Source organism: Pteronotus mesoamericanus, unplaced genomic scaffold (genome assembly GCF_021234165.1).
Source record: "Pteronotus mesoamericanus isolate MK-2021 breed Mesoamerican mustached bat unplaced genomic scaffold, CSHL_Meso_final contig_90, whole genome shotgun sequence".
Lineage (NCBI taxonomy): Eukaryota > Metazoa > Chordata > Mammalia > Chiroptera > Mormoopidae > Pteronotus > Pteronotus mesoamericanus.
The window spans coordinates 42378517-42390384 of record NW_026555277.1 but is presented as its reverse complement, the minus strand read 5'-3'; the positions used below and the strand labels follow the sequence as shown (position 1 = coordinate 42390384).

Below are 11868 nucleotides of genomic sequence, written 5' to 3'. Positions count from 1 at the left end.
GCCTTCTGGCCTTTGCTCCTGCTGTTTCCTACGTGTGGAATGCCTCTTCCTTTACTTCTCCCATCGGGTGCTCCTACTCATCCTTCAATACCCAAGACGAAGAGCACCAGTATGTCCTTCTTGGGGAAGTCATCTTGGAGGTGGAGGTTCACAGGAAAGTGTGTTGCCCACTCTGGATGCTCCCAAAGGGTGTTTTGAAGATTTGAAGACTCATTCGTGGGTCTCCTTGTCCCCACTAGATGGAGCTCCCAGAGGCCAGAGGTCCTGTCCGAAACACCCTTAGATCCTGCCTCCGTGCCTAGCTTGCAGCCTGGGAACAGAGTGGGAGCGTTTGGGATGCTTGAGGAATGGCAGGAGAGTAGGCCTGTTGGGGCGGGTGGACTGTAAATCACTTTCCAAAACCAAGGGCAAAGCAGCAGTCCAGGAGTGCTTCACGGAGGTGGCAGGGCAGGATGGAGGGCAGAGGCAGATGGCAGGTGCCCCAGGCAGCCTGGAAACCACTCGGGAGGCCCTTGCCCTCTGTCCCACTGCCAGGAAACCCCTGGTCTGGGTACTACTGACCAGGGGTGGGCAGGTTTAGGCAGGAGAATCAGGCCTCCCCCGGGCACCCGACCTCCCCTTGGAGGCGCATGGCTGGGGCAGCTGCTGGGGGCAACAGCTGGTGTCTGTCCCTGGAGCCCAACGGCTGTGTGTGCCTTAATCCCAGCTCCATGGAGCCCCCCAGGCTGGCAGGTGGGCCGATTGGGCAGAATGGAGGAAACGGTAGAGGGGCGGGGAGCCAAGGTCCCTCCCCAGGCCCCCACAGCTGCCCGCTGGGTCTTGCCACATGTGCCGTCCCCAGCTCTGCCCTCGGCCCAGAGCCGCTCCTCCCTCAGCCCCTGCTTGCATGGAGGCCCGGCCTTCTCTCGGCAGGCAGATTCAGCTCTAAAAGTTTAAACTAGAAACTGCAAAGAGGAGATGGACGCTACAGCCAATATGTCCCCTTAGTGTCTTCTTTCTGGATGGAATGGGGGACAAATGGTGGAGGCAGATGGTCACACTGGGACCAAGGTGTGGACATGTCTGACATAAAATATGAGCAGTGAGTGTGAGACACAGGTGTGATGTGGACAGGGAGCATGAGGTGTGTTCTGTAGGTGAGGTGGACACGGCATGTGATGTACACACATGTGAGGAATACGTGGAGTATGAGGGATACATAACACATGATGTGGAATGGGAGTGAGGAAGAGAAGGTGTGGGAGGTGTCCACAGTATGGAAAATATGTCCTTCATGTGAGATATACTCATGGCGAGGCGTACATGGTATGGAAAGCGTAAACAGGATGCGAGATATATATGACATGTGAAGTGTGCAGGGAGTATGAGATGTACATGAAGTGCGAGGTTACAGCCTGTGAGGTGTACAGTGAGTGAGATATACATGAGGTGTGGCATCTGCATGGAGTGGGAGGCCCACGCAGAGGGTGAGGTGTGCACGACGTGAAAGATGTATTCGGTCTGTGAGGTGAACACGGTGTGAGAGGTGTCCACAGTTATGGGGTGCTCATGCCCGGCAGCCCAGGGGAGATACGTGGGTTAGGACAAATGGCCTGTCCAAGGAAACTTGCCTGTCAGCTCTGTCCTGGACCCAGAAGCTGTTCCTCTAGCACAACCTGTTGGAGTGTCATCGGCAGAGGAGACAGAGGGACATCCTCTGGCTTTTCACAAATTCTTACATGTGTAAATTAGAAAGCTACTTGGAGAGGCCTTCTCATGATCCTTCTTTCTTCACAGAACCTTCTGCATGTGCCTCAACACTTCTAGTTATTGAGCTATTGTCACCGTATTTGTGCTGTTTTAGGAAACCACAGTGAATTTGTGTTTCAGACCCCAGGAATCTGGGCCCACCAAGACGCCACGCTCACCTCTCAGGTACAAACAGGCTTTAATGACATAAAGAATACGCTTGAAGGAGAGAGACTGGATGAATGAACTCCTCAGGTCTTTTCAAGAGGGAGCTATCAGGTGCTTTCTAAACAGGGACTCGGCTTTCCCTGCCTCTGTCAAGCAGCCGGGGCTCCCACTAACTTCCTTCACTGGCGCCCCAGTGCCAGGGACGAACTGGAGGTCAGAGGTGCATGTGGGCGCATGGAGTGAGGAGCACATGGTGTGTGGGGTCGTCAGGGTGAAGAGCTGTGCTGGCTCTCTGGTGTCTCCTTCCAGAATGCCAAGCCGTGTACACAGTGCACTGTACACGAACTTCCGTGTGCTAGAAGCATCCCATCCTCACCTCCCCCTGTGGTCACAAGGGAGCCATCCAGGCCATCCTCAGCTTCCAGCTCACTCCAGCCCCGCGCCCCTCACCCAGTCCAGGCAGGACCAGACATTCAGGCCACGCATTCCTAGATGAGCAGGAGCCACGCCTTTCTTGTTCCCTGTAGAATCCCCTGCTCCTGGCATACAAAGTGCTCAGTATGTTCTTTCTGCCTGGAATGCTCTTCCTCAGATGGGTCTATGGCTCACCCCCAAACCTCTCCCACCTCTTTGCACGAATATCACCTTGTCAACCTGACCACTCTCTTTAATTTTGCAACCAGTCCCGCCCTGGCCCCCCATCCCGCTCACCCTGCTCTGCTTTTAACATTTTTTCCGCGGTACTTCCCACCTTCTAACAAACTCCATAGTTTACTTATTAGTCTGCTTATTGTTTACTGTTGTTTTTTCTGTTAGAATGTCAGCTCCACAAGGGCAGGGAACTTTGTTTTGCTTTATTCCCAGCAGCTGGCACAGAACATGAGCTGCATAAGTATTTGCTGAGTGAGGGAACGGATTGGAGCGGATGACGGGCAGCGGGCATGAGCCCCACAGTGTGCACAGCGCGCACGGCGCCCACTCAGCCGCCTCGCTCTCCAGGGCAGGAGGGAAGCACACTTGCCATTTGCTGTCTCCCTGTGCCCATCCCCCTCCGTACGGACCCCTTTTCTCCAACTCCCAGTTCATCTGCTAAACTCCCAGTGCCTGCTTGATATATGGGAGGCTGGAGAATACCCCAAAGTGGGCAGTGTGGCCATCTGTGGAGAACGTCTGGGACCCTGGCCCTGAATCTGGGACTGTGTCTTTACCCTCTGGCCACCGTAGACTGGGCCCAGGGCAGGATCTGCACCCAAGTTTCAGGCTTTCCCAGAGAGCATGGTTGGCAGGGGACAAAGGGGTGTGCTCAGAGTGAATCCAGGAACAAGAAGGGGAAGCCTGGGGACCCAGAGGGGACCTGAGGCTGGCCCTGCCCCACCTGGCCCTCTGGCCCTGTGACACCCCCTATCCCAGGCCAGATATGCAGCCTGTGCCAAGCCGGGGGGAGAGGCCACACGTCCAGCCTGGGCAGGGGCAGGGTGCTTGAAGACCGGGACAGGTGCGGGCTGGATTGGGTTTCCAGAGGCTATATATATATATAAAAGCTGCCGGGAGCCCTGGGGCCGGCCACTCCCTGAGGGTGCAACACTGTGGGGCCCAGCCTGGAACGCTCTGCATTCCTGTCCAGAGGCTGGCTCTCCATTTATAGCCCCAGGCAGGCAGGCCAAGGGAGCTGAGGAGGGGGGACTAGGAAGGGTGGAGGAAGAAGAGGCCAGGGAGCCCTTCCTCCCCACCTGCTGCCACAGGAGCTCGTTATTGTGGAGACTGGAGAACCAAGGCCTGGGGTGAGGTGCGCCCTTGGCCCAGATCACATAGCCCACCAGTCTGCTCAGCCTTGATTTGGAGAAAGAGATGCCGGGGCGTGGCCCCTCCATAGGACCCTCAGCCCTTTGTCATGGAGCTTTCCCAGAACAAGTCCAGAGGAACACCCTTGACTAGACGCTGCAATATAAAGGTCTGGACTCTTCCAGCTTCCAAACTTAATGTCCTTTTCCTCCCTGCCCCCAACCCAGCACCAGGACTAAAAGGCACCAGGTCTTAGGGTGGACATACTTCTCCCAGCTCTTTCAGCAACATGGATGAGATGATGGTGTTGGCACCTTTCCCCAGGGATGTGGTAGCACAACTTGGGCAGGCACAGGTCCCAGTCCTGAAGAGGTCTGTAATGGTCACCGAGTCCAGGGATTCCCGAACTCGTCAAGCAGCAGAAGCTTTGTAGCAAACGAAAGCCCCCGTGGAAGTCTAACATAAAAGTGGCATGTACCACTACGGTGTGTGTGCATTTTTAAAAAGTGCTTCCTAATCACTGAAGAAGGTAAAGCTACAAGTCAAATATAAAACTATCAAAGCAGTTAAGATTTCTAAGCCACAAGTGGTAAAATATTCAATGTGTTTGGTAAGTTCAAACATAACATTTATTTATTGTAGAGGCACCTTGATAAGAGCAAAACACAAAAAACTAAGTTATAATCATTTAAGTCTCGGCCTCCAATTTACTTTTGTGTTTTCTTCTCCCAGGTTTGAGAAAAGTCTACATTTAGATGGATATATGGTTTGCAGAGCTCACCTTGAAGTCTCAGGATACTCTTCAGTAAAATGCATGGATTGATTGATTCATTCATTCTTCTAACAAATATTTACTGAGTGCCTGCTATGTGCCAGGTATTCTGCTGAGGCCTGAACAAGTAGGAAAAAATATTTGTTTCAGTCTAAGTCACTAACGTAATAATTACTCATATTCCTCATTGTGTTAGTCAAATGAAGACTCGGGCTTATAATAAATCAAATCTCTCTTTGGTATACTTTTGTGTTGTGATTTTACAGCAAGTCAAGTGTAATTGCTCCACATGAAGGAACACGCCCCTTGCTGATGGGCCTGAGTCTTGCCTGGAAAGAGCAAGTGTGACCGAGCATGTGTGTCTAATTGTGTGTGCAACTGTCCAGTCTAGAAGAAATAAAACCATTTTCATCAATGACACACGTCAAGAAGTTCAAATATACACATAGAGATTCGAAGGGCCACCCATTCCTTCATCCATTTGGTAGTTCCCACTATGTGACAGCCATTGTGCTGGTTTCTGGAAATGCCATGATGAACAGAATGCCCCTGCCTTCATGGAGCTACAGCCAACAATGAACAAAACTAATAAAGGAGATATGTAAGGAGTGGCTATGCTAAGAAGGAAATGAGCAGGTTGATGTGACCCAGCTACCTTAGGATGGTCAGAGATGTTCCAAGGAGTCAGCATTTGAGCTGAGACCTGATATATGAAAAACAGCCAGTCTTGGGAAGAGCCCAGAGGAGGGTGCTATAATCAGCAAGCACAGGGCCCTGAGGAGGACGGTGCTCAGAGTGTTGGAAAGCAGGAAAGGTGGCCAGGCTACAATGGCGTGATTAAAGGGAAGAGTAGTTCAGGGGAAATTGCAGAGATGGGCTGAGGGCAGCGCAGGCGGACCCTTGTAGACCAGGGTGAGGAGACAGGATTTTATACTAAGTGCAATGAGAAGCTGTTGGAGGGGTTGAAGCAGAAGGGAGATATAATTCCTTTTATGTTTTTAAGGGATTACTCCGGCTGCTGTGCAGTGAATGAATACACTGGGACAAGAGTGGAAGCAAGAGCAGCCAGGAGGCTGTCGGGGTCGTCCACGCCAGCAGTGCGGCAGCTTAGTACAGCATGGTGACACTGGAGATGGAGAGACTTGAGAGATGTCTTAGAGGTCAAGTGGACAGGTCTTCCACATGCACAGATCTCCCCTCTGGAACTCCGGCCTCATCAGTCTCCCTGCCTGCTTGGCATCTCCACCTGGATATTGAATATGCAGTTCAAATTTTGCCCAAACTCGGAGTCTTGATCTGCCACCCATAAACCTGCTCTTCCCAACCTCAGTCTCCCAGGAGTCATCCTTAACTGCCCTCATCTCACGGCGCACATCCAATTATGAATAAATCTCGCTGGCTCCCCCTACAAAATATATCTGGAATTCAACCACCCTCACCATCTGTGCAGCTGCCACCCATATCTAAGTCACCATTATTATTACTTTGAATATTGCAATAGCCTCCAGTTGGCCTCCCTGCTTCTGCCCTTGTTCTCTATAACCAATATGCCCCGTTAAAATGTAAGTCAGGCTTTGAATTTTTTCTCTTCTGCTCAAGGCTTGCAGTGGCATTCCAGAATACCATTCTTTGCTCTCTGTCTGATCCCATCTTCCACCTCTCTTCCACTTGCTTACCTTTCTCTGGACATACCAACCTCCTTGCTGTACTTTAAGTCTGCCGAACACAATCCTGCCCCAGGGCCTTTGCACATGTTTCCCCCACCCCCACCCTGTTTGGCTCCAGATGTCTAATTCTGCCTCCTGCTCTTCATTCAGCTCTCTCTTCAAAAGTAATCATCCCAGTGAGGCCTTCCCTGACCATTCCATAAAATGAGATAGTCTTCATCACTTTGTTCCCTTGCCTTGTTTTATTTTTCTTCATAGAACGTATAACCTCCTGACACCATATGCTTAACTGTTTGTTTTTATTGTCTGTCACTCTGCCCTGAAACGTCATCACCATGAAAGCGAGGTTTTGGTTGTGTTCAATGCCTTATCCCCAACACCTGGACCAGTACCTGGCACATAATAGATGCTCCATAACGTGTGTTGAATGAATACATGAACCTGGTGTTATGTAGTGAAGGGAGGTGAGCACTTCATGAGGGGGACCTTCTGCACTGCTACAAGTGAAGAAGGCAGGGTGCCAAAAGAACTCTTTAGGTTTGGTGGGAAGAAAGGGCTTCCCAGTATCCAGAGAACCAGTTAGAACAGCTTCCAGAAGTTAGTGAGAGAGGCACAAAAGCCACTCTTTCTTAAACTCTGGGCTCCAGGAGAAGAGACCCAAGGGAATATCTGGTCCAAGCGAAACCCCTTGCCAGAGTGCTGAGAGGAAGGTGTGGACTGCAGATTAAGGAAGAGTCTGAGAGGCCCTATGGAGGTAAGGGTACCCCAGGGCTTGTGCGGGAGCCAGGGATTCCATGGGGTGGTTGCCTCCTATCCCCTGTTTCTGCAATGGGCCTGCCAGGAAGAAATGTAGCCTCTGTGGGAGCTGAGCCTTGAGACTACACGGGCCCCTACCGGGCCCAGTGCCCCAGCCAACAGCTAGAAAGCCCACAGGGAGCGCGCGCACAGTCCACCAGATGCCTGGGACAGAAGCAAGCCCTCTTGTTAATACAGCCTTGCACCTGAGGCTGAAGGTTTCCACATCCTTTGTCTCTAGGTTGTTACCGCTGTCACTACAATCCACTCCAAGAGATCACTATTATTATCCCCGAATTTACAAAGTGGGAAACAGGCTCAGATGGCTTGACTTCCACAAAATCACACAGGGAACTGTGGAGTTTGGACTGGAACTCAGGTCATCGGTGGGCAAACTTCATTCTCAGGATGTGGGGTTCTCAGGAGAAGTCTGGGCGCTCAAGGCCTTTGCGCAATGCACTCTTCTGGCGCAACACTGCGCCGGAGCGGGAGGCAAGACGTGAGCAGATGGAGCTTTCTTCCCAGCTGAAGAGGTATCTCCTTCTGGAGCGGCATTGGATACCAGGCTGCCGAAACGCAAGGCGCGGGTTGAAATGGCCAGGAGTTCGCTTCCCTCCCTCCAAGCAGGGGGGCAGGGGCTGAGTTTGGTGAGATTGGCGGGAAGCTTCAACAGCAATGGGAAGATGAGCAGGAAGTGGCCTAATAACAAGGCCACCACGCCCAGCTTGTTTCTGGTTTACCCACTTAGATTCTTGGAGTCTATCTCTCATTGAGCGTTCCCCTGCCTCTGACTAGCTTTCTGCTCTCTGAACATCCCTCAGCCTCCTTCTTGGTTTACCTCTCACCATCTCACTATCTCAGTCTTATGTGTGTCTCTGCCGGATCTGATTTCTACCCCTACCCTGCTTCTGAGTCCTCCCCCGCGTCCTACCCCATCAAATCAGAGGGCAGAGGGGCCCAAAGTCAGCTGGGAGGTGAGCGCCGGCGGCCAGCGTTTCCCGTGGACACAGGAAAAGCCTTGTGCTGGAGAGGTTTGGAAAGATGTGCCCGGGAGCCAAGTGCGGCCGCGTTGAGCTGCCAGCTTCTGCCTTCTTGCCTAGGGAGGAGACAGAGAGCGCGCGCGGAGTGTGGAGAAGTAGGGGGTGGCCTCTGCGGCCACCCTGGGGATCCCAAGCTCCTCCCTGCCCTGTTCCTATTGGCCTCGGGCGCCCCCGCCCCCAGCAGCCCGCTCCCTCTCCGGGACCTGTAGGCTACTACCGGTTAAATAGCCCCCGGCGTCTGGCTTGAAGATAGGGGTGGAGAAGCCCTAGGGCACTGCCGCCAGTTTCCCCGGGGTCTGTCAGGCCGGACAGGGCCGGGCACGGTGGGGGGCGGTCAGATACATATTCAGACCCCCCAGCACTTTACTGTCACACGGCCAGGGCTCCAGAGCGGCTGAAAGTTCGGGCAACCCCTGCCGCTGGGGTTGGGCAAAGCCAGGACTGCTCCGCTCCCGGCCGGGATATGGAGCTGCTGTCGCCGCCGCTACGCGACGTAGACTTGACGGGTCCCGACGGCTCTCTCTGCAACTTTGCCACAGCGGACGACTTCTACGATGACCCGTGTTTCGACTCCCCGGACCTGCGCTTCTTCGAGGACCTGGACCCGCGCCTCGTGCACGTGGGCGCACTCCTGAAGCCAGAAGAACACTCGCACTTCCCTGCTGCCGTCCATCCGGCCCCGGGCGCGCGCGAGGACGAGCATGTGCGCGCGCCTAGTGGGCACCACCAGGCGGGTCGCTGTCTACTGTGGGCCTGTAAGGCGTGCAAGCGCAAAACCACTAACGCGGACCGCCGCAAGGCCGCCACCATGCGCGAACGGCGCCGCCTGAGCAAAGTCAACGAGGCCTTCGAGACGCTCAAGCGCTGCACGTCTAGCAATCCTAACCAGCGGCTGCCCAAAGTGGAGATTCTGCGCAACGCCATCCGCTACATCGAGGGCCTGCAGGCGCTGCTACGCGACCAGGACGCCGCGCCCCCTGGCGCCTCAGCAGCCTTCTACGCGCCTGGCTCGCTGCCCTCCGGCCGCGGCGGCGAGCACTACAGCGGAGACTCAGACGCGTCCAGCCCGCGCTCCAACTGCTCCGACGGCATGGTGAGGCTGGAACCTGGGGCTAGAGGAGAAGTGGGGCAGCTCTGGCCTGGGGGGAGGAGGGTCGGGATGGTGAGGGGGGTTATCTGGGAAGCATTTCCGAGGGCGGAGAACTTGCTCTCTGGGCGGAGGGTTGGACGGGGACCCTTCACTCGAGTGAACTCCTATGTCCTGGGCAACTGTCACTGGGGTGGCCTAGTGTTTTCGGGGCGCACGGTAGAGATGCGATCGGCCCGACTGGGAGCGCTATTAGAACACTGCAGCACCCTGATCTGCTTTTCCCCCACTTATCCCTATTTCCAAAATTAAGATTTGTCCTCCGCCCTCTATTTGGCCTGAAATGCAACAGACAGCGCCTGCCCACCCTTACCCCACCCCAACTCCATGGAGTAGTGCGAGAAACTCGTAGCTGAGGCTGAGGGAGTTGGGGAGGGGGACGCAGAGAGTGATGCTCCAGCCTCGCGTGGTCCCGCGCGCCTGAGTCGGTCGCTCTTGCCCTTTGCAGATGGACTACAGCGGCCCCCCGAGCGGTGCCCGGCGGCGGAACTGCTACGATGGCACCTACTTCAGCGAGGCGCCCAGCGGTGCGTATTCGCGCCTCCTTCCCACGTCCCCCTTTGAGCTGTCCTGACTTCCCTTTACCTAGAGATTTCTCCCCCCACCCCACCTCCACCCCCACACATTCCGGAAGATAGTACAAGGAATGAAATACTAAGCGTGTAGCTCTCTCTTTTCGCCCCGCACGCTCGCTGGGTCGTGCAGGACAATGGCTGGCCCTCAGCTTCCCCATCACTCCCAAAGCACGGGGACCAAAAGTGGGAGGTTGTTCGAGACTCAACCCCTGCGTACTAACCTACTCCCCCCCCCCGCGCAGAATCCAGGAGCGGGAAGAGTGCTGCGGTGTCGAGCCTCGACTGCCTGTCCAGCATCGTGGAGCGCATCTCCACCGAGAGCCCCGCCGCGCCAGCGCTTCTGCTCGCAGACGCGCAGCCGGAGTCGTCTCCGGACTCGCACGAGGCGGCCGCCGCCAACGAGGGCGATCGCGGCGCCCCCACCCCTACCCCTGATGCTGCCCCGCAGTGCCCCGTGGCCGCGAACCCCAACCCGATCTACCAGGTGCTCTAAGGGCGTGGATAGCCGTGTCAGAGGACGCCGCTGTCCACCTGCCGAGGGGTGGTGCCCCTAGGGTCCCCTCGCGCCCAAAAGATTGAGCTTAAGTGCCAATCCCTGCCCCCAACCGCGCTTTAAAAGCGACCCCTCCCGAGGGAAGAGAGGCAGGAGAACTGATGCGTTACCGCCTCCCGCACCCCAGGGTAAGGACACAGTCCTTTTTTCCCACGCAGCAGCCTTTCCCCGAGACCCGCTGCGATGACCCTTATGTGTTCCTCCGTGGGCCAGAGCTGATCTTGGAGGGGCCAGGCCCTCCCTCGTTCTCACCCCTTTCCCCCATGGGAGGTGGGACCCGCGCAGACCTAAGCCCGGCCCCCGGATGCCAGGGTCCCTTATGCAGCAGTGGCCTCTCCTTCCGCGAGCTCTGGGGACATCAGCTCTTTCCCACCACCAGCGCGCTGCGCTCTTGTCCCAGGTGTAACAAATGGAAGGGTAACCACTCCCACCCCCTGTTCAGGACCACTTTTTGTAATACTTTTGTAATCTATTCCTGTAAATAAGAGTTGCTTTGCCGGAGCAGGAGCCCCTAGGGCTGTATTTATCTCGAAGGCATGGTGTGCGGTGCGAAAGGGACTTTGTATGTTTATACCAAACGGGGCGAGCCGCAGGCGCTCGCTCAGGTGTTCAAATAAAAACGCTAATTTATACCGCGGTGGTTCTGGCTTTCCCTAGGGATAGGGGCAGAATATTGACCCAAAGGAAAATCCGCAAGGTGGGCCAGCTGTACAGCCACTGGCCCTGTAGGTGGCCGGCGGATTGCAATAGGAAGCCTAGGGCCAGGAGAGGGGAGGGGGGAGGGGTTCATGCGTCTCAATATTTGGGGACATTCCTATGACCATGAGGAACATAATCACACACAGGTCAGTGCTTTTCATGTCAGGTGCATATTAGAATGATCGGAGTAGTTTATAAGGAGATCCAGGCCTGGTCCCACCCCCCCAGGGATTCTGTAATGTATCTATTTGCCCCAGATACACACGGCCAGGTATTGGTAGTTTTCAAAATCTTCCCAGGTGCATGTAACGTTGAGAATCTCACTTATCCATACAGAGAGTGAAGCCAGGAGGATCACTGGGAAGTCGTGGCCTCAGGTGCCCCTCGGAATCCTCATGGGAACAGAGGATGTGACAGGGTGCTCACAGCATTATGAGGAAACACTAAATGGGTGCAGAGGGACATGGTAAGCTGTGTGGTACTTATAATAGGCTCTTAGTGATAGGCGTAACCACAAGGGGACATCACTGATGGCCAGAGAAGTACAGATGCTTCTACTCAGCCAGCAGCCCAGCATGCAGAGCATGTTGGCACTGTCAGATCTCCTGAGACCCAGAACCTGAAAGAAGAGGGGTGCGTGCAAACCTGCATCACCACGTGTGATATAGATGCTCTCATCAAGATATAAACATTCTGAGAGTAGACGAGGGGCCATTGATTGAGCCGAGGTGCTGGGAAAGGCTTCCTGGAAGAGATGCCACTTGAGCTGTGTCTTGAGAAACAAGAAAAAACAACACAATGCTCACAGACCCACACATAGCTGCAGGGGAGAGATCATCACACACACACACACACACACACACACACACACACACACACAGAGGCACTTCTACCTCCCACCCTCCCCTAGAAGGGCAAAAGTTCTTCCCTAGTCATATGCCA

General features: G+C 54.7%; 1 protein-coding gene across 1 annotated transcript; it reads left to right on the top strand.

The window, feature by feature from the left end:
* Positions 1 to 8209: 8209 nt before the first annotated feature.
* Positions 8210 to 10780, top strand: MYOD1 (myogenic differentiation 1). The gene is made up of 3 exons (XM_054586268.1): positions 8210 to 9045; positions 9548 to 9626; positions 9917 to 10780. Exons 1-3 carry the CDS (start codon positions 8416 to 8418, stop codon positions 10165 to 10167), a joined length of 960 nt encoding a protein of 319 aa, XP_054442243.1. The 5' UTR covers positions 8210 to 8415; the 3' UTR covers positions 10168 to 10780.
* The last annotated feature ends 1088 nt before the right edge of the window (positions 10781 to 11868 follow it).

Bases quoted from the DNA above. Each gene is read 5' to 3' on its own strand.
- MYOD1 (XM_054586268.1), top strand. From the start codon at position 8,416: ATGGAGCTGCTGTCGCCGCCGCTACGCGACGTAGACTTGACGGGTCCC. The intron at 9,046-9,547 runs GTGAGGCTGGAA...TGCCCTTTGCAG, and splicing joins CCAACTGCTCCGACGGCATG to ATGGACTACAGCGGCCCCCC. The intron at 9,627-9,916 runs GTGCGTATTCGC...CCCCCCGCGCAG, and splicing joins CTTCAGCGAGGCGCCCAGCG to AATCCAGGAGCGGGAAGAGT.